The following is a 22534-nucleotide window of genomic DNA, read 5'->3' on the forward strand; positions in this document are numbered from 1 at the left end:
AACGCAGTGCAGCTGGGGCCACTGAACAAAAAAAAAGAGAAATAATAATAATAATAATAATAAAATAACGGGGAGGAAAATTTGGAACAATTCATTCAACATTATCCAAGGAGGCTTAAAGGCTTAACTTGCATATTTTAAGATGAACAAATGGACTGAAATGTGCGCAGAGGAAGACACTGAGAGCGGGGTCAGGCTACAGGAAAGATGAAACAGGAAGACGATTATCCAAGGCGTACTGTACGCCTCAGGGCTAATGGGCATTGCTATCTTCTGTGGCGACCAGTTCAGTCAAAAGTCACCCTTTTGTTCATGACTCTTGCCAAAAATAATTCAGGCTACAAATTGTCTCTGGAGTGCCCCTTCCCCCCCAGGCAAACATGTATGGGTGCTTCCTATTCCAGAGGAAATACCTCCCTGACCTCAAAAGGATCAGCCAAAAAAAACCAAGAGATGTCAACACTCTTTCATTGCTTGGAAACCATATCGCTGAAAGGCTTCATTTTTTTCCCTGAGCCGGCAGTAACTGAAGGTATCAATGTGTCCACGCTGGATCACAAACTAGCACCCAAAAAGGTTAAGATAAGTTATTGAGTCTCTGCTGATGGCCTGTTGGTTCCAAGTGGGCTGATGTATGGAGAGCATACATAGACACAGGCGCCCCCGCCCCCCAGCAGAACCATCTGGGAGAGGTCAGACATGGCTGCGCTCCACTTTGTGGAGGGTCTGACAGGGCCACCTCAGATCTGGGACTGGGGCGAGGACCATCCATCTCCCATGGACAGAAGCCCTATGGAGGGCCCACATCCTGCAGGACTGCGTGTCTCCAGAGAAGGCACGTGTTACCGCACATTACACAACCGGTCAAACAGCAGCTGCCTGGAGAATACGAGTAAAGGGCACTTAAAAAGCCTTTTAGAACTTCTGCCACATGGTTTTAAAAATTACGTTTAAGATATACAGTACTACCTTTTTATAAAGAAAAAAAAAAAAAGATTACCAAGGCCATACCAGTCACAAGCACATGAACCATTTCTAATTTGTGATTAACTGTTCACATCCAAAATAATTTTCACCAGTTTCTGAATTCCATAAATGGAATTGCATTGTTGTACCTTTCTTTTTCCGTAAACTTACTTTCCAAATCCACAGACAATTCCAACACTATTAGTGTTTATTCCTATACAATTTCTATGTTTACTACATCTGGAGGAGATTATCAGGAACAAATCAAGTAGTGGTTCCAAAGGCAGTGAAGAAAATGCTCCCCAGAATAGTTTGATGCTCACATTTCCAAGATCAGCTTGGACTAAGGAAAACAAGTTACATTATTTATGCCCTGGCTAAGGCATCACGCTTTATGAATTCCATTGAAGTTTTGCTAATATCATGATTGATGTGGAGCAGAAGAATTCTCTCTGTTGGCCGCAGGTGGTGAAGTGAACTCACCTGTTTCCCCTTTGATTTTGTGATGGTGTCAGACAAAGGCTTTTTCTTCTCCTTCACCGCCGTCTTAGAGAAAAGATCTACAAACTCCTCAAAGTCCATGGATGGCTCCTCAATCTTCTCCCAAACCAAGGGGCCGGTCACATCCCTTAGTAGGAAGAAGGGGAGAGATATTAGCCCCTCATACAATAATTTGTTCTGAAATAAAACAAACATAGGTGCACTAGAACGATAAACCATCTCCTTCTCCCACTCAACAGATAAACATTGGTTCAACATCCATGAAGCAGAAATATCAATACATATTGATGCCATTACATTTCAAGGCACTCTACATAATTCACCTCTAAACATTGATCTTGTTTCATGCTTCAACAATCTCCATTTATCAGACAACTTGGCACTTCAAATTTCATGGTAAAACACAAACCGGTGTGTATCAGAGGTTTGGCGAGCCTATTTCCAGCCAGGGCCGACCACACTAGCTGCCTGGCAGCTGTTTTAACTCAAACAGTGGCTTTCCGCATTCACGACGACATCTTTCTTTCATTTTACTGTGAATTGTTAGTCAAGAGTTATTCCGGGCATCTTAAGCTAAATGTTAGGCTAAATCATCCATTCACCTTCAGGGTTGTGTAGTTAAGAAACGTGAAAGAAGAAAATTTTTTATTTTTGTTTAATTATGCGATGGCTGTGATGGGGAGGTGGTAGTTGTGAACACATACCTACATGCACCTCGCACAATAATAACAACTGTTTGCATTTATACAGTGATGAGGGGGAAACATGCCTCAACCTCCACAATGTGTAGCACCCACCAGGGTGATGCAACGGCAGCCATTTTGCACCACAATGCCAATTATATCAGGGGAATGATTAGATGGCAGGATGAGAGAGCCATGTATGGAATTTAACCAGGACACCGGGAACCCCAGTGAGTCAGGACCTCAGTATAATGTCTCAGCCAAAAACGGCGTCTCCTACAGTCCCCATCACTGCATTTTGGTTAATTTGACCAGAAAGAAGATCGCCCCCTACCGGCCAACCAACACCACTTCTAGCAACAACTTAGTTTTCCAAGAAGGTTAGGGTTAGGGTCTCCCATCCAAGAAGGTCTCCCATACTAACCAAGCCCACACCTGCTTAGCTTCAGTTTGGCAGAAGGATGCATGAGAGTATGGCTGCTGACAAGTTTAGAAAACTACAAAGCTTGAAGCATTTACTTTTTAGCATGCAGCTGTATCCTGGTCCAGTACAAGGGCTTCATGGGTCGCGGTGGCTCGACGACTCCTTTACGAGCCGCCTTCTCTTGCGCCATGCCCAGGGCGTAGAGTCCGAACGGCAGAGGGGGCGGAAGAGCCCCCAACAGGCAGGGTGGAGGGGGGGCTCCTGCCCCTGGTGGGGGAGGTGGGGGCGGTGGAGGTCCCCCAATGCCAGGGGGTGGAGGTGGTCCCATTCCAGGAAGAGGAGGGGGAGGAGGCGGGCATGCCCCTTGTCCTGGTAAAGGAGGGGGAGGTGGAGGAGGGGGTATGGCACAGCCAGGTAAGGGCGGAGGGGGTGGGGGCACACCCATCCCTGGTAAAGGAGGTGGGGGTGGGGGCATGGCAGAACCAGGGAGTGGGGGGGGTGGAGGGGGTGGTGGCATTGCACCGCCAGGTAGGGGAGGGGGTGGCGGTGGAGCCACAAATCCTGGCAAGGGAGGGGGCGGGGGTGGGGCCACAAATCCTGGAAGGGGAGGAGGGGGTGGCGGTGGGGGCGGGGGCACAGGTAGGCCAGGCAGCGGAGGTGGAGGTGGAGGGGGTGGGGGCTGAATCCCACTCTGTTGCTGCTGCTGCTGGCATTTACAAACAAACCCTTGGCCTGCTTTCGGGGACATGGGCACAGCGGTCTCTGGGATGGACCCAGGGGCGGGGCAGGGGGCAGGGGGTGGGGGAAGCACCTCCCCGTACACACTGGGCGCTGAGGGAGGGGTGGAGGGGGCCGTTCGATCCGGTAAAGGCACTTTAAATTTAAAGCTCTCGTCCACTGGCGACGTCTGCACCGACTTGGCCTCTAGGCAGCTCGGGGCGAGCCCCTCTGTCTGCAGGTCGACATCACAGAAGTCCTTCAGCGCCACCTCTTCACTTCCACACTCTTGGTCTTTAGTGCAAACATCCTTCTCCAGAGGCGGGTACTGATTTTCCAGCTCTGCGATTTTGGTCCTTAGATCCTCGATGGTCTGCTCCAGTTGCTGAATCACATTGACGTGCTCCTCCTTCAACTTCACCGTCTTCAACACCGATTCCTCCTGAGGAGGAAGGAAAGGAGAAAATACAGTTATGGTTGTAATGTTCACACGCTCACTGCAAGCTCAATGGGCCTTCAAGACAAAATGGCCGAAAGAACTCATGTTATTGTAGGGGCCTGCCACCTGTGAATGCAGCATGGTTATGCTTTTCAAACACCCACAACACTCAAGGTCTATGGGCCTTTAAGCCATAATGGCTCAAATAAAATATCTTATTGCACTGTTGATAGGGAATGTCAGAGGTTTGGTCCAAACAGGGCCTTTCTTTGTGGGTGCCAGAGACATGCATACTTTCAAAAGAACAACAAGGTATTGAGATGAAAGGGGGAAGGGGAAAGAAGAAAAATTAACAAATAAAGGATGAGTCACTTAGGAATGTACAACCACTTCCACAATACAAATTCATTACACACAAAGAAGGTGATGTACCACAGCCCCAGAAAAGGAAATCAGCCCAGGGGCGACGGTCTATGTAACAGAGCTATAGGAGAAATCGAGGAAGTTCAAAAGTCTAGACTGCTGGGTTTTAGCTATGGCTCCTTGTGGGGAACCGAAGATTCCTCACTTAAGCACTGTCCTCCGATGATAAAGAGCATCAAAGTGCATCAAAGCAGCCAGAGGATGAGATTGCTGGCAGGGTTCTAGGCATTTATAGTCGTGTTGTGGCTGCACAGTTACAATTGCAATAAAAAAACACAGCATTTGTGATGTCCTGTCTTGCCTAGTCTAGTATGGTGTTTTCTTTCTTTATGAAGAGTTTATGAAGTGATTTCTATTCATGAAATAAGGGTGAGATGCACTGTACATACGATTGTACAAAGTATATTAATGCAACTAAAATGCAAAATAAAAATGATATATATAAAAAAAGAAAAGAAATCTGCTTTCGTTTTGGCTGAGTGACAGCCAGGATGCTATTAGACCGACACGGCAGACAATTTCCTTCTGTACACAAACAGAGGAGTCTGACTTGATGTATGTACCTGATATGATCTTACCGTTTGAACTGTATGCAATAGATTGTTTTTCATTCCCTTTTCCCCCATTTCTACTGCTTAGTTATCTCAGCTCCATCTTCTCCAACACAAAAGGATTCAATAAAAACATGAAAAGGACATTGACTGAATTGAACCGAATCAAAGTGAGACATGACCATCCATTTAGAATCTTTGTTCAAATAAATACATATTATTTTTGCACTGCAGGCACATTTAATGCCAGTATATTCAATTTCCGCAGACGATGATTCTTCCCAAGCTAGCTTCCCTAAAAAACTAACATGAAGGCCTCCTATTTGATGATAACATGGCAGATTGGCACAACACAATGTTATTGACTGATTAAAAGTATGTTTTATACATTTTAATGAACTTTTCCCACAATGTTTGCCAACAACTAGTAATACCTTTTAATTATGGAAAAAAGATTCAAGGAAAGGAAATTCAATGAGAACAGGATGACAATTTTAGTTAAGACCTATTTGGATATTACATGTTATTGTCAAGAGTTAAATAAGTAAAGACCCATGTGATAATCACACCAGTAATAACTATGGTTTCTCATTTCAGACCCAATCCTCCATAGACATTACACTACAACAAATCCTAGGACTTCTGACAAGTCACCAAAGCCTGACTGTACTAGAATGAAGTAGCCAGTGTATGCTGAATTGTGCCGAGTGACTACGCTGAATATAAGCTGGTGCTGCCCCCTATTGGGGAAATGGCACCATAAACTTTTCGTAGACTGAAGCCAGGAAGACAGACTACCAGAGATCAAATCTGGCCGTCGTATCCAAATCCAGCCCTGGTTTTCTTTTCTCCTGGGTAATTACCTGTAACTGCTCGTGCTACTGACTGTCTTCACACCTGATTCCCAGGTAAAGGGAGGGTGTAAAAGCAGCAGTTCTCAGCCTGAGGGAGTAAACTATCCCTGCATAATAAACATCAGTACGAAATCAACCACACTGGAAATGCATATCACTTTGCCAAATCAATAAAAAAAAAATGCCACATATGATTTACTATCATATGTGGTTAACTACTAAATCACTTTTCGTTACAGTAATGCATCAAGCAGTCAAAAATAAACCATAGGCTGTCAGCACAGATTTGGGCTAGCCGCTTAACATGGCTGTACATAGCTGGCCATAATGCCGCCCAGGTAGAAAAGTTTTCAAACAGTGGGACTGTACTTTCCTGGTTAGTTGTGGGCTTCTGGTCTGCCTGCCTCACCTGTGTGAGTAATGCAGTAATGCACTGGTGCATGAGCACTGCAGCTTAACTGCAGGAATGCAGAGTGAGACCGCAGCTGGTGGCTATGTGCTTTTCAGAGGACATGCATGATAGTTTGAGATCCCCCAGACTTACAAAGAATGCAGAATCATTAGGAACAGGCCTACAAATAGAGACCAGCCAATCCAATTTTGGAGAAAAACTTTTAAAAGTTAAGGAAAGAAAGGTATGGAAAGAAAAAACACCACCCATACGCTACCATTTAATAAACATTTAAAACAGAGGAAATAAATTATGAGGATATTCTTCAAGAGCTAGCGTAGCATTACATCATCTTGTCCACAAGAGGACAGTATTTCCATCCAACCAAGGCCTTTTCCACTTCCACTTCATATGTAAATACATTTGTTTTCCCATACCTTGAAGAGGCACTTGCTGCAGTACGCCAGGGCCGGCACTGTATTTGTAAGTGCGCTTTAAAAAAGGTGCAAAAGCACACGCTTCCCAGGTGTTGTCCACATATTTGGGAAGGGAAGCACAACATAAGACTTTTCACAGATGACAAGGCGTTCAGATATCATGCATCAGACCCTCAGCCCTGCCCAATTAGGGAGTGTTGAGGTTGATGGGAAGTCATTTTGCATACATAACACAGAGATGGGGGTTGCATAAACAATCCTCAATACTCCCAAGGAGGACCATCCTCACCCTCCCAGTGGAATCTAAATACACCTGTGTCTGGCTTCCTGTCACGCTCATGCACACTGTTTACCTGCAGTTCCTGAACCCTCTCGCTCTGCTGTTTCTTCAGACCCAGGATGATCGATTCATGCTCTAAAGAGAACAAAAATCAGAATAAGAGCAATGTCAAAATGTCTGAAACTGCAGCACATATCTATTATGGGGGATCTGTATCCTGTAACAAATTAGCAATCTGGGACCGTATTACTGAAACATCCCAACTCTGAAATCCTATCTTAGACTTGTCAGATATTAACCTTGGACCTAAGATAGGATGTTTCTGTAATACAGCCCCTGCTACTCATCTTTTCATAAATGGCGTAGCAGCACTTTTCAGATCAAGTCAACTGGCAGGTATTTATAATTCATATGGCAAAGCCTGGTTGATTCAACTGTGGAATGCATTGGAGAATCACCATATAGTGACGCAACCGCAGGTAAACATTTCTGAATGTTAAAATTGCAAAAGCAGCTGCATGCCTAAAACAATCCATAATTTTAATTACTGAGAAAATGTTACATTAGATAGAGAGTACAGGCCGGGATATTGGACAAAACTAAGCCATGGGTACTGTATGTGTGGTCCAGTGCAAACCCAAAGTCTTATTGGCTATCAGCTAAAGGGAAAGTGCAGGTTTGCTGAGAGGGAGCGGATGGGAAAGTTCTGGAGGTAAGCAGTGCTGAGAATCTCAATGCGCTAAAGCGCCAGGCAGGCGGTGACTCATTCCATGTTGCTGGGCAACCCTGCCCCATATAGTTGGTGTAAATACAAACACACAAAGGCGTGCACAGACGCACCCAAGAACATCAAATCAATCAAATTATGGAAAAAGTTTGCGATTACTGCACGACAACAGAAAAATAGAAGAACATTTTTCTGAGAAGTTCAGTCTTCAAGTTGTGAAAACCGGGAACAACATTAGCGAACATCACAGATCACAAAACGGACAATAAAAGCATAATAACTCACCGTCCTCATCCTCTAGAGACGTGTTATTGCATGAAGTAAAGGAGAAAAACACACTTTAAAAACAACGCAATCCATGTGGACTTAGCCTCAGAAACACCCAATTCACAAACAGGACAGCACTGTGAGGATCAGAGCACCAGGAGCTATATTTCTCCAGACACATTTGTCTAGCATGCAGTGAAGCCTACCCTTAAAACCTCTTTAGTTTAAAAAGGTACAGAGCGATCCTGCATATCTTAACTTGGGCTCTCCTTCTCATTCTTCCACGGTGCATAAATCTGCAAGCCAACAAAAGCTAAAGCTACTGGGCTTTACTAGCCACTAAAAGCAGTTACAATAAAAAGGAGAATATAATGAAATAAAAACCTAAAGAAAAAACACTGAGTCTTGCGCTCAGGTTTTGGCACGGCGATACGTTTGTGCGTTACACTGTAGATTTTGGGTAAAGTGCGACATGTTCACATATTAATCAACATACCAGCCTCAGTGTACTTCAGCCCGGACTTCTGCTCCTCGTCGGGTTTTTGTGGGGGCCACAAGGCCTGGATACGTCCGGGGACACGCCCCTCAAGGTTCTCAAAAGAGTGAGGGGGCTGGCTGACAGCAGCCCAGGTGTAGAGCTGGTCTTGCTGCAGGGAGAAAGAGGTCCTCTGATTAGTACACTGGCCCAATGTGCTAATGCAGAAACACATTCATACAGGGCAGTCCGTATACAGACAATTCTTTGTACAATTTTCATTCCGTTTATTTTGGAAAATAAAGCCTAGATTTAGCCTATGTCTCTGACTTTTTTTTTCTTCTTCTTATAAGTCAGCCTGATAATTGCTTCCTTGACTGTCATTGGCACAACTCTGGGTCTCATGTTAACAAACACCAATAAAAGACTCCAAAGGCAACCAAAAGGAAGTGATTGAATACACCTGACTATTCAGAAGCAACTGAGAAGCCAATTAATTTTGGTCAGGGTGAGCTATGCATGAAAAGGGATATGATTCCGACAAACATCACCCCATATGGGGAAACGTACGCTCAAGTTAAAGGGGGCAGTCTGCACTTTAACCTCAGTTATCCTTTAAATTCAAATCTAATGTGCTGGACTAAAAAGCCAAAAGAACAGAAATTTCACCAACTGTCCAAATACATACAGACTGCACTGTATTTTCACATAATCAATCACTAGTCATCCCCCAGTCACGATGGCCAAGACACAATATCAACACTGAATATCACTGCTGGCTTATACAGGAATATGTTCTTGTTTACAAGGAAGCATTATAGTTCATATTCTCCTTTTGAAGGTTAGCGTGGATGCCAACATCACACAGGAAAGTACAGAGTCATTCAGAGGCAAGGCCTTTTAACTTTCATTAAGTAACATTCAATTGCTTAATGTAATGATCGATAATATTTCATTATAATATTGAGCTTTGTGCGTCTTCAAATCAGATACTGAACCATTTTGTTTGAAAATGGTCCAGTAGTTAGAAATCATTTTTACAAAACATGATCGGCATACTGAGGAAAAGCAAACAATTCAAGAAACTGGGAAGTCTCAAAGGGATATCCGTGAAATTGAAATGGACACAAAGCACATCCAGATGGAATCGTACGAAACTCATCGCATCGCAGACTTTGAAAGAATCACGTCAGAACCATTCCCATGCCTCGAGTGTGCCGACTGCAGAAACTCAAGCCATTCATTGCTTTCTGGAAAGAGGATTAGAGAGAGAAAGAGAAATAGAGAAAGGGAGAGAGACTGAGAGAAAGAGGAAAGAAAGAGAGAAAGAAAAGGAGGGGGCTAGCTGACCTCCATGTGCTCAAAAAGCCAGCACTGGCGGCGAACAGTTCTCTTCAGTGTGAGCCAGGCCAGGTCCAGCCTCCGCTCCCTCTCGTCCCCTCTCCTGTGTCGGCTGACCTCCAGCAGCCCCCTGAGAGCTTCGGGCACGGGGGAGAACGGGGCCATGCCCCTGGGCACAGGGCCGGTGTGGGAGGAGCACTCAGCCCTGCGACCGCTCAGATCCTCCATACGCTCGAAAGCGTCAGCATTCTTCCCTTTCCCCTCGCGGAATATTCCGGAGCCGGGCGAGGAGTGCCGCTTTGCTGACTCAAGCTTCTTCTCTCATGCCCGAAAGAAAGAGGAGCGGAGAGGGGCTCTGTGCCGCAGTTTCGGATGTATCCCAGCACCTGCGCTTTCCTCCGAGATGAAAGCGGCTTCAGAGAAGAGAGATAAAATGACTGACGCGTTCCCGGCATTCGGGGCGATCCAGAAACGCAGCATCGGCCGCAGAGGCAACGCAGACGGGCTCTTTAAGGCACAGCTGGCTCTTACACAGCATTTACCAGCCTCCCACCGTCACGTTGTAAACACTTCTTTCGGCACGTAAAAACCAGCCCAGGAGCCCAGAGGCCCTTTCAGAAGATGAGATGATTTACGACGGAGCCTCCTGCTATCGCGCAGGGCGCCTGCTCGCGTTTTAAAACGGAGGGGTCCACAGCTCCTCAGCAGCGAGTCGCGAGAAGACCCTGTAGCCCTGATGGCGTGGAGCCACCCTCAGCCACTTCCAGAAAACGACCTGCCTGCAGTCAGATCGGGTTGCTCAATGACAGTGCAGTCCGAGCGCGAAGGAGGGAGGGGCGGGTGCCAGCAGAGGACATTCAATTATTCACAGGTCATGAGAAACCAGTAAAACCCACTGATTTTGCTCTCCTGCCACTTGACACCCATCACAACCAGTCTCCACCCCAGCACCGGGTCGCATGATAAAAATCACCATGAACAATGTTCAACAAAACTGCAGCCTCGTATGCTGTACCCAAATTACTCTGACATCGTGTTTCCAGGAATTCCCAGCAAATCACGGAAAGACTAATCTTGCCCGTTTGATTTTTATGGAGTGACCACAAAAAAGGAAGAGCCAGCTCAAACACTGACCTTACAGAAAAACTGTGGTGCCAAAAACAATAAATTGCATAATTCCTCAGGAGGATGGATAGTCACTTTTGACATGATTGTGTGTCATAGGTCATGACATAACACCTCTTGTGTTTATTTATTAACCTTTATTTACACAGGGTAGCCTGACTGAGCATGCATGGCCTTTTACAGCACCGCCCTGTTAACACACCCCCGCGTCATACTGTGACCTATAGGACCGCCTGCCTGTACCTGCTAACGTGAAAGACTCTGATGTTCCGTTCTCTCAGTCCTGAGCTGAAAATTCTGTGATTAGCTTGTTTTATTAAAGATGATTAAAAACAAAAGTTGGAGCAGCACTAGCTTATTACTACGCGATATGATGGATATGCGAATGAAGTGGCTCTTTCAGGGGGTAGGAGTCGATTTGACTGATGTTGAATGAGGAGGGGGAAGCAGAGAGCCATAGTCTATGGCTCTAGAAGGGAAGAATGTGCACAGCCACTTGAAAGGATATTGATTAGAGGGGAAACAGAAAGTTTACAGACATCTGATCAAAAAACACTGCTGCTGATATGATGTTAAGTCTCATGAAATCTTGTTTTCCAGGAAGTGGATGGAAAAAAACTGAAAATACACCATTTTATGTATCATGTATTATGATTTTATTTGTTATATATACTTTAAGATGTGTTCGTATGGTTATGAAGAATTTACTAAACTGAGGAACAAGTGAATTTTGATTAAAAAATAGAAAAAAAAGAGCCACTGATTCTAAGAGGAGCTCTCTGATACTAAGGAGTAAACAGAGGGACGCTGGTGAGACTGCTAGCTGCAGTGTTCTTGTCCGCCTCATGGGGGAGCTGTGAGCAGCTGTTCAGGCTGAAAGGAGGCGGAAGCTGCTGCAGCATCAGCGCAGCGTCAAGCCCAGGGCACGTGTGGGCGTTACGTAATACAGTCAGCAGATGGCATACGCATTGGGCCGCGCGTGCGCGTGCGCGCATGCACAGGCACACAAATCCAGCACTGATAGCCCAGCAAGAGGACAGTGAATCATCCAACAGAATGGCAGGTCACATGACGCGTCCAAATAAGGAAACAGGAGGGCACAGCGCTTCTAGAGCGTGCCACATAATATCAGCTCCTGCGATTCAGTGCCACAGTGCATCCACACGAACAAAGCACAACAGTGCTACAGGGGCGCGCCAACAAGATGCACAACACGCTGTACACTGGGCGTTTGTCTTGCTGAATGGCTGCCTTAGTGGCAAAGACAGAAAATAGCCTCTTTTTAATGAGGACCAAAACAAACCCAGGAAGATGTTTCTGGATACTGAAGCAAGTGTTGACGCAAATAGAACAATACATGACTGAAGGCATTTCAGTTTTTATCCTGAATAAATTAGGGCCGTGATGACAATGGGAATAAACACACAGCGTTCTGTATCAGCTCTCAGTTAAAGATGGGGTTAAGAGCCAGGCCCCGGAGGACACTTGCAGATATCTAAAGCAATGCCACATCAAGGCAAAAGCATTAAGTGCAGTGCAGAACACACTCGACCGTTGTTTCAAAAAACGAGTCTTGACCATGCCCAGTGCTTATACTGAGCATGCACCCAGGGGTTGACAACAAAGCCATTTAAAAAAAGAAAAACAGGAATCCAATAGACTGGATGCGTAATACATTTTATAAGAGCAAATCTAATCAGAGTTGATTTACGCCGTGTCAGGCAGCGTGTCTCTGGGGCATTTGTGAGAGCAAACGAGGGCATGCAATCAGATTGCTGCAGATAAATTAATCCTACTGTATAAAATATGCATTTACTACTATTTTAAAAGGTATTGTTACTGGATTTATTCAACTTGCTTGAGGGGATGCGTGTTTACTAGAGCCTATTCACATTTTTCGGCAGCTAGAGTGTAATTTGAAGAGAAATGAAATTGAAAACCTTGAAAATAATGAAAACTTCATACAACAAACACGTATTGCTTTGAATACTCAAGTGTCTTCCAGCACCCTTGTAAGACCCGAACACTTACGGGGGAACAACACAGCAGAGCCTTTTATCCCAGCCACTTACTAACATGAAGAGAAAGAACCAGGGGAGCTGCAGTGTCATTATTGTGGAACTGTGCTAAAGAATCGCGCTGATTGAAATGACAGTTTCATACTGTACCACATAAACAACTTAACTTTGGTATCAACACTTCAGCATTTCTTCACCAAGGGAGGAAGGGGAATGACAAAAGATATAAATCATAAAATATCTGTAATTTCATATATTTTGGGCAGATTTACTTTACTTGTTTACTATGGGCTATTCATATTTTCCTGCAGCTAAGCGTGAGGAAATTGAAAAATGTGAAAATAATGAAAATTCACGACAGCAAATATGTCTTGCTTTGAAAAACTTACTGTATGAGGAAAGTGGACGAGTCAGCTACCCTGCCCCACCAAGAATTTAAATTCATGACAACTTACATAATTTGGCTCACCCAGTGCAACCTCCAGCTGACTGAGAGAGATAGAGCTGGATCTGTCACTATGACGACTGCAGAACTTTCACACAGCTTCAAGATCCCACCCTTCATTCATTTAACGCACACTTTTACATTACAGTACATGTTATTTAGCTGACACCTTTATCCTAAAGCGACTTCCGGTTGATTAGACTAAGCAGGGGACAATCCCCCCTGGGGCAATTTGGGGTTAAGTAAGGGCCTTGCTTAAGGGCCCAACAGCTAAACAGATCTTATTGCGGCTGCACCGGGGATTTGAACCACCAACCTTGCGGGTCCCAGTCATGCATCATAACCACTACGCTACAGGCTGCACACTTCATGCAGCAGTCTCATCTATCCAGCACATTTATCAGTCACTACCTCTCCCATACAATCTAACAGCCAGGGGTTGAGCGACTCCTCCCCAAAAGACAGAGACACAGAGACACAGAGACACAGAGACACAGAGACACAGACACAGACACAGACACAGACACAGACACAGACACAGACACACACAGGCACACACACACAGACACACACACACAGACACACACACACAGACACAGACACTCAGAAGCACCACCCAGCAGGGAAGCAGATGAGGCATTAAAAAAGGGGGGTCCTCACGTCGAACTTGGCGGAGATGTGGGAGGCGCTGCCCCCGTACTGCTGGCGGAAGCAGTCGCTGAAGGGCAGCAGCAGCCCCATGGCCAGGATGCGCGAGCACAGCTTCTCAGCCTCCTCCGGCTGGGCATCGTCCTGTTGCCGGAAGAACTTCTCCAGCAGGGTGCGCCCTAGAGACAGAGGGAGAACCGTCAGCCGCAGGAGAGACTTCCTCTTCCACACTAAACTCCAAAACCCCCCTTTCTCTAATCGTGGTCTCGATGATATACTGTACACCAGTGGTCCTCACTCCTGGGCTTGGAGGGCCACAGGGTGCGCTGGGTGTGTGTTTTGTATTTACACAGCACTTAATTGATCGTTAGGTATGTTAATTACACGGTTAACTCACCTCTCTTGGTTTCTTGAGTCTAAATTGGTTGCTTTTTTAAAATGAAAACAAAAACCAGCACACCCAGGGGCTCTCAAGTACCAGGAGTGCAGACCACTGATAAATGTATTTCCAGGGTTTCGCTGAGTGCGGCTGTACCCAAAACTACTATACTCTGCGCAATTTTCCAAAGGTATGGCAGAAGTGTTTATATTAAAGGGCATCACTAATAGTTTTTGGTTTCACCATGTACAAATTACAGCACTTTTTATACATAGTCCCCCACATTTCAGAGCACCATTATTTTTGGGACAAATTGCCTCACAGTTGTTTCTGATTAATCAGGTGTGTTGTTCAATTTCTTCCTTAGTGCAGGTATAAGACAGCTTTCACAATCTAGTCTTGATTCGAGGCTTTTGAGTTCCTGTTACAGGCATTTGTCAACATGAGAACCAGAGTTGTGCCAATGACAGTCATTCATTCATTAATTCATTATCTGAACCCGCTTATCCTGAACAGGGTTGCAGGGGTGCTGGTGCCTATCCCAGCATACATTTGGCGAAAGGCAGGAATACACCCGGGACAGGTCGCCAGTCCATCGCAGGGCACACACACCATTCACTCACACACTCATACCTATGGGCAATTTAGACTCTCCAATCAGCCTAACCTTTGGACTGTGGGAGGAAACTGGAGTACCCGGAGGAAACCCAAGCAGACACGGGGAGAACATGCAAACTCCACACAGAGAGGCCCCGGCCGACGGGGATTCGAACCCAGGACCTCCTTGCTGTGAGGCGGCAGTGCTACCCACTGCACCATCCGTGCCGCCTCAATGACAGTCAAGGAAGAAATTATAATGCTGAGGAATAATAATAATAAATTAGCAGTCAGAGGCATTGTCCAAATCTCAGGCTTACCAAAATAAAATTTGGAACATCATTTGAAGAAAAAGAGCACTGGTGTAGTGTAGTAGTTGCAAAGTAGTTACATGTCGTGGTATCTTCTTTTTACTTTGTGCATGTGTGTGGATCTATGGGAATGATGTGAGGGTGTGTTGGTAAATGAGAGCTTTTTGTATGTATGTCGTATGTGACTGTCTGTTGTATTATATTGTATGTTTTATGTTGGACACCCTTGAAAACGAAATGGTTTCATCTCGAGGGGCTATCCTTTAATAAACTTTGATTATTATGATACAAACCATTACTTTGTCTCAAAAACCAAGATTGTTGCAGTTTGCGGTCTTAATTGATTATGCAATAGCTGAAACAGCAGCAGAATTAATTCGGAAGTGTACAGAAGCCTCTTTTCTGCTCAAGTTCAACAGAGTGCCTCCAAACTCATGGATGGCACTTACTGTACAGCAAGACAATGATGCCAAACATACTTCTAAAACAACAAAGGGGTTTTTCAAAGCCAATGTGTTTGTGATGTATGTGGGTCACAGACTTCAAGCGGTCAGTGCATGCAAAGAATATGCAACACTAAACATGACTACTTTCAATTACATAACATCGTTATGGTTCACTGAAAGGGGGGGGACTATGTATAAAATGTCTTGTCCCAAATTTTATGGAGACTCCCTGTATATACAGTACAGTCTCTGCACTCCAGCATATAAACTCATTGAGTGAACAGTGTAGTAATTGTAGGCGTTTTTATCCCGTCTCCCTCAATTTTAGGGGGACCAAAAGTAATTGGACAATTGGCTGCTCAAATGTTTCTTGGACAGGTGTGGTAGGTATCATTAGCTGCGCCATCTCCATTTGGAGTCTGTTCTCTGAACATGAGGACCAAAGAATTGTTAATGCCAGTAAAGTAGGCAACCATTAAGCTGAAAAATAAGAATAAATCACAAAGGCTAAATATTAGGTGTAAAAAAATTATTAACTGTTTGTTACCCTGTTACAAAGCAATAGCAAACGACCTGATAGACCACAGAAGACCAGTGTAGTGGATGACGGTGAAGGAAAATCTTTGTAACTGTTCAACAGATTAATAACACTCTCCAGGATGTAGGCGTAGATGTGTCAAAGACGGGTATCAAGAGAAGACTATGCCAGCATATCAGAGGGTTCAATACAAGATGCAAACCCCTAGCAAGCCAGAAGAACAGAATGGCCAGGTTCCAAATGTTTAAAAAAATACATTCAAAACGTGTAGAGTTCTGGAACAAAGTGTTATGGACAGATGAGACAAAGATCAACCTGTACCAAAGTGATGGATAGAGGAAAGAGTGATCAGACAACTCTTCATCACGCAGCAGGACACTCATACAAAACATAAATCCAAAGCAACCAAGTTAAACATAGAATGTTCTTGACTGTCCAAGTCAATCACCTGACCTCAATCCAAGTGAGCATGAATTTCACTTGCTGAAGACCAGACTGAAAGCAATAGCTCCAGAAACAAACAGGGGCTGAAGAGGGCTGCAGTACAGGCCTGGCAGAGCATGACCAGGGAAGATACCCAGCATCGGGTGATGTCTATGGGTTGTAGACTTCAGGCAGTCATTGAACAATATATTGAATGAGATTACTTCATGTCAGTTTCTATTCATTTGTACAGTTACTTTTGGTCCCCTAAAATTGGAGGGACTATGTATAAAAAGGCCTGCTATTCCTGCAGGGTTCACCCTATATGGATACAAAACCCCTGAAATTCTGCACTTTAAGCACATGGTGATCGATTCATTTCACCTGTTTGTTGGCTAGAGTACAGACAGTGAAAACAACACATATTGTCACTGTCCAAATATTACAGACTGCAGTGTATGTGTGTGTGTGCGTGCGTGCGTGCGTGCGTGCGTGCGTGCGTGTGTACGTGCGTATGTGCATGCACTCAACACACAACAGAAAAGGAAGAAACAGAGGAGGTGTGTCGACGCCACACTTCAGCTGCGGGATGAGTCAGAGCTGCTGCAGTAATGCCGCTTCCAAGGCTCCTCAAGACGATAAACTGCTGAATTACACCTGCAGGTGAAGCTTAAAAACGGCAATAAATCCCTCTATGCTGCAGCTGCCTGGGCTTCTCTTCAGCCAATTTTCACTTTCTATTCAGAAGCAGTGCATTCTATTTCATACGCACACAAAAGGCAAACAAGCTACAGCTCTTCTCTAGGGTTTCAAACCCAGAGGCAGTTTATTTATCCACCCCACAGTTTATTAAACTACACAAGTCTCAACTCAATATCTCACTTACTGTCATCCTAATCCCATTCAGATCTTTAAACTAAAAAACTGTGGATGGGGAGAGGGGGAGCTTGCATGGCCATTGTTCCCCAGAGCTAGGTAATGTATCGGGGACTTAAGGTAATTTATCTGGGACTCATCCATAAGAATCTAGCTGTACAGATGTCAATGGGAAGCTGAACAATGTATCCTGTGCAGGTAAAACATTCCAACATCCCTGTCCATGTTGAAAAGAAAAACCCACACACAACATTCCAGCAGTCCTGTTTCTGGAAATATGGAGCCATATGGTACAGATCAAAACCCTGGATAATCACAAGCTGTTCATCCAGAACAGCTGTGAGGATTGTGAGACAATGAAGTGAAAGGTGATCAATAAATAAAGGATATTCTTTACTACACCATATTTCTTCCTCAAACCAAAAAATGGTCAAGACAGAAGGATGCCATGCAAAATCAAGAAGATTAAATACAACAGAGAATTGAGTGGTCCCTGCCATTGTTTACATGCTCAAAACATTACATTCCAAACAGGTTTACAAGTACTTCAAATGAAATTAACCTGTAGGGCCACTCGTAATGTGATTGTAATAGCGCCCACTTTCCTGCAGTCAAACCAGGCAATAAATGGGCCCAATTGAATTAATATCGCTCCAGGGCTCTCATTACTCAATTTCAGGGTTAGCACGGTCATGGAGTCATGCAAACCAAAATTTTGATCCAAACTGTCGGCGCCCTTGTATGTAAAATGTCTGGCAACCTCGCTTTAAAATGAGTCGGCTAGATTTATTCAGTGAAATAATTCACAGCTCTGGGGGTTTAACTGAAGTGGGGGTGAGATACTCTGGCAGGCCTGGAGACAGCAGCTACAGTATGTGATGTCTGGCAGCAGTGAGGGGATTAGCGAAAAAAATGGCTCTAATGACCTTAGAGGATTTCAGACACACAGTTGCACTCCTAGCGAGACGGTAAACAGATCTGAGCACACACACTTTGATGCCGACACTCGGTCCAATGTAAATATCACCAGGTTATCGGGTTTCATCTCGAACGGTGAGACAACCTGGATAACATCCGAGACAAGAGGTGAGGATTTATCGGTCAACGTTTACAACTGTAGGAGATGACACAACCAAATCTTGACGAATTAATCAAAATGGAAATAGCAAGGTTGAAGGGGGGCTTTTAGATTTATTAAATATTTTCCATATTCCGAAAGATCAATAGGAGCACACAGAATTACATGCTGGATGTTTTAGTTTTTCTTTTTAGTTACAGTATACTCTTCAGAGAAAACTAATGGTACACACATGGAAGCCAAACATGCAGAGTTTGCAGTGAGCCACCATTGCTTTGCTATCTGTGAAACATTTTGATTTCAAACAAAAGTGACAATGTCTCTTCAAATTTATCCCATTGAACAAAGGGAGCCCAGACCTTGGAGACAGAACTGTTAGATTTGGAAGCAAAATAAATTTTGCGCGGTAACCACAGACATAATAAATTACGAGGCCCTTTTTCGCGAAGCTTTGCTTTAAAACACCCGTTTCATTTCAAAGCACAGGGTCTAGTTGCTGAGCTGTCTGCAAGCTCGTGTTTCATTAACAGGGCTGTGACTGCTCTGCTCCGACACCCCTCCCCCACCCCACTGATATCCCATCAGCACGTTTCCACGGTGATTGCTTCCTTTGTGCCATCTCGCCAGTTACACAACATGTAAACATCCTGTGTGATGTTGCATTGTGAATATGCATTCTTCTGTTTATAACCCCGTGTTGTACACGTGATGATTTGATAAAGGTGTTCCAGCACATTGAGATGTAGGGTGAGTGATTTATGTCAAATCAGTAGTCAAAGGCCCAAAGGCAAGCCCAATCAATACATGCAGAGCTAGGTTACTGCAGGAGGTGGGGTTTCATGCCACGTTACGAAGGATCTGTGACTGCACACAAACATCAGCAAATACACACCACTGAAATACAAATCTCCCAGTATAATCACAATGGAATACTAAAGGAAATATAATTTTTCGAAATAAAACAAGGATTAAGCATTTAATCTCAATTCAGCGCTACATTTTTTGTACGGTTTACAAGGAAAAAATATATATTGATGAGAATTACATTATTTTATTTTTTTGTTAATGTCCATGTGGAGGTGTACTGTTAGCCAAGCAATGTATCAAAATCCAGTGTTTATAAGGCCTCTAAAATTCAATCAATCATAATCTGAACACTAAGATTCGATATTATGTTGCAAACCAGAGCACCTCAAATCCACGCTGCCCAAATCCATTCACATTTTTGAATCGAAACCTTACAATACAGGGTCAGATAAATAAACAAGCAGAACAAGCTGAACACTCAAAATATATATATATATTAAATATATATTAACATTCAGACGAGAGGGCCAACACTAGGAAAATGCATTCTGTACCGATGTTCCAAGAACACACTGGCTCAGTGGACTTTTACATCACCTGCCTTCACACTGACTTGCTGGTGTGCTGAAAATATCAAATCACTGACGCACCAGGAAGTGAGGTCGGACACGCTCACAGCGTCTCTGTGTTGAGGAAGTGATGACCCACACAACTCCGGCAGTTATTCCAGAAAAAGAATTCGCTGCCCAAAATACCCCCTGTCCTTCTCACCCAGACAGACGCAATAGCCTCGAGCGTGCATTATGCTAAACGAGGCGCATCAAGGACAAAACAGCTGCGCCCCATAGGAAAAGCTGTGACCAGAATCATGTGGCTATTTCGATGTATGGATTTCAACACCGTTAATAATAAATGAAACAAAAAAGAATTGCAATACTGAATGTGGACTTGAATAGCATAGGCTAATTTAAATGCTCTAATCCCAAACTGAATGCTTACAGTAAATGTGAACACTATAAACTAGTCACATATATAAGTTCATAAATATGACCAGCTGCTTATAAGACACAATAACATGACGGTAATGGTATGATGATGTGTGTTACCCTTGTGAAAATATAAAAATAATACAATAAAATAAACAACAAACAGCGATGAAACATTTGACAGCGAAACTGCTATGAGCAAATCCAACAACAAGAAACGATAACAACAAGCAGACACTCACCAGTGAAGACATCTTGAAAGCTGCACGTGGAGGCCTGCACGGCGGAGGACTTGCGCGTGGCGCACAGGGGCTGGCTCCCGCCCCGCAGCCTCTCCTCCGAGCCACCGTACTCCAGGTAGTCGGCCGAATCGGCCTTCTTGGGTTTGAGCCGGTTGAACTCCTCGGTCCAGTCGGCCGAGTGGCTGAGCAGGCCGGCGACGCTCTTGGACCGCTGCCTCTTCGCCCTCCTCTTCTCCGCCCGGTCGTTCTCCGCGCAGCGCCGGTGGAACAGGGGGCTCTGGGACGGCGAGGGCGCCGGCGAGTGGTTGGGCGAGCTCAGCTGCCGGGTGGTGGTCTTGATGTAGGAGGGGTGGATGGGGGGGTAGGGTTTGACGGACGGGGTCGAGGCGTTGGACAGGGTGGACTTGAGCAGCCGGGTGGCCAGAGGGCTCTCCGAGGGCCACTGGGAGAAGGAGACACTGCTCTTCCTGCGGCGCGAGCGGGGGAGGCCGTCGGCCTGGTCGGAGTCCAGGTCCCCGCTGCCCAGCGACTCCAGAGACTGGCTTCCCCCCTCCCGCCCGTTCACCGAACCGTCCTCGCGGCCCAGCGGTATGTCGCCGTGGCTACCCGTCAAACTGGGAGGGAGACCCAGGCCGCTCCCCTCCTCCTCCGGGGGCTCCTCCGCGCTCTCAAAAGAGCCCGTGAGGTCCGGGAAGCTGTTGGCGCTGGTTGTCTTGGTAACGGCGCTCCCCTCGGCCTCAGCTGCCGGGGGCTGAGCGATTCCGCTCAATGGCTCCGGCTCCTTTGTCCCGACCGCGGCACAAAGGGCCGCTTCTGCCTCCCCCTGCTCCTCGCTGCGGTCCTGCGCAGCGCCGCCAGTGTCCTCCTCCTGCTCCTGCTCCCCCGAGAAGCTGAGCTCCACCACCAGGCCGTTCTCCCGGTCGGAGAGCTCCTCCGGGGCCGGGGGCTGCTCCGAGTCAGGGGGGGCGGGCTGGAGCTCAGGGGCAGGCGTGTGTTTAAAGTCCGTCTTCCAGCCCAGCTCGTCAGTTGTCGAAATAATCACCCCCTGCTGCAGCCTAATAGCCTGCTGGATGTCCGCGAGCAGGTCCTCCTGCTCGGCAGCAGAGTGGAAGCTGTAGATGTCCGTGTCGGAGCCCGAGCTGGCTCTCTGTCCCTCCTGCGTGTCCACAGTGGTCTGCCGGCTCTCGGCGGTGAGGCGGAAGCGCTCGGGCTCCGTGTCCGAGTGCCCCAGCTCGTCAGCCGACAGACTGAGGTCGGGGGTTTTGGTCTGGAGCGAGTGCGCGCTGTCCAGCTCGTCATTCTGCGAGGCCCGTATGTCCAAAACATCCTCCTTCGATCCCCCAGACGAGCCTTTCGCCTTGGACAGGTTCTTCCGGATCCTGATGTTGGAAAACACCGAGGTCTTCGACTCCGATTTGGATTTCTTCTTGCCGGCGTCGCCCCCCTTGCCGTGTTTACCGTGCGATTTCTTGCCGTGGAAGCCTTTCTTTGTGCTCTCCGCCTCCCTGCCCCCCCCGCCGTCGTCCCCTCCATCGCTGGCCTCCCCCGCCGCCCTTTTAAGCTTGGCGTCCTGGTTGCCCATGTTCGTCCGCGGGAGAGCTCCCCGGGCGCTCAGGCCATGCCGGGGGCCGTCGCTGGCCTCTGTGCCTGCCTGCGAGGCAGAGGTGCGGTGTGCTGACGGAGGCTCTCTGTCCGGTGAGGCGCGGGGCGCCTGCGCTGGTGCTGCTGCGAAGGAAGAGAGCTGCTGCTCTCTCTCTCCCCCGCCCGCTCGAGCTGCCTCGCCGCACAATAGGCTGCCGGAGGAACGGCCCACTGGGACATGCTCAGTGCAGCACTGCCGGCTGCAGTCGCTGCCTTCCCACGCCTCCCCCCGCAGCTGCTGCTGCTGCTGTTGTGGTGGTTGATGTTGATGATGGTGCTGTTTGCTGAGGCTCACCTCAGCCTCCCTCTTCCTCCGCTCCTTAAAGGGAGTCCTGACGAAACGCTCCTTCAGAACGGGGACCTGAATCTCATGGGTCTGAATGGCCTTCATTGCACACCTGGTGTAGGGGGGGCTGCGTTTCATATAAAATATAAACGATTAAAATAATTAAACTGTAAACAAAAGAAAACATTTTTAAATGATTTTTAAATTGTGGA

General features: G+C 46.1%; 1 protein-coding gene across 1 annotated transcript in view; it reads right to left on the reverse strand.

Moving 5' to 3' along the window:
* fmn2b (formin 2b) overlaps positions 1 to 22440 on the reverse strand; it is a 68464-nt gene extending 46024 nt beyond the window's left edge. The window contains exons 1-6 of the mRNA XM_061232948.1: positions 20396 to 22440; positions 13725 to 13891; positions 8157 to 8307; positions 6740 to 6801; positions 2670 to 3733; positions 1450 to 1594 (exon numbers count right to left, since the gene is read on the reverse strand). Of these exons, the coding sequence (XP_061088932.1) occupies positions 1450 to 1594; positions 2670 to 3733; positions 6740 to 6801; positions 8157 to 8307; positions 13725 to 13891; positions 20396 to 22427 (3621 nt within the window). The 5' untranslated portion in view covers positions 22428 to 22440. The remainder of the gene's footprint in view (positions 1 to 1449; positions 1595 to 2669; positions 3734 to 6739; positions 6802 to 8156; positions 8308 to 13724; positions 13892 to 20395) is intronic.
* Between the last annotated feature and the right edge of the window lie 94 nt (positions 22441 to 22534).

Source organism: Conger conger, chromosome 2 (assembly GCF_963514075.1).
Source record: "Conger conger chromosome 2, fConCon1.1, whole genome shotgun sequence".
NCBI classification, from domain to species: Eukaryota; Metazoa; Chordata; class Actinopteri; order Anguilliformes; family Congridae; genus Conger; species Conger conger.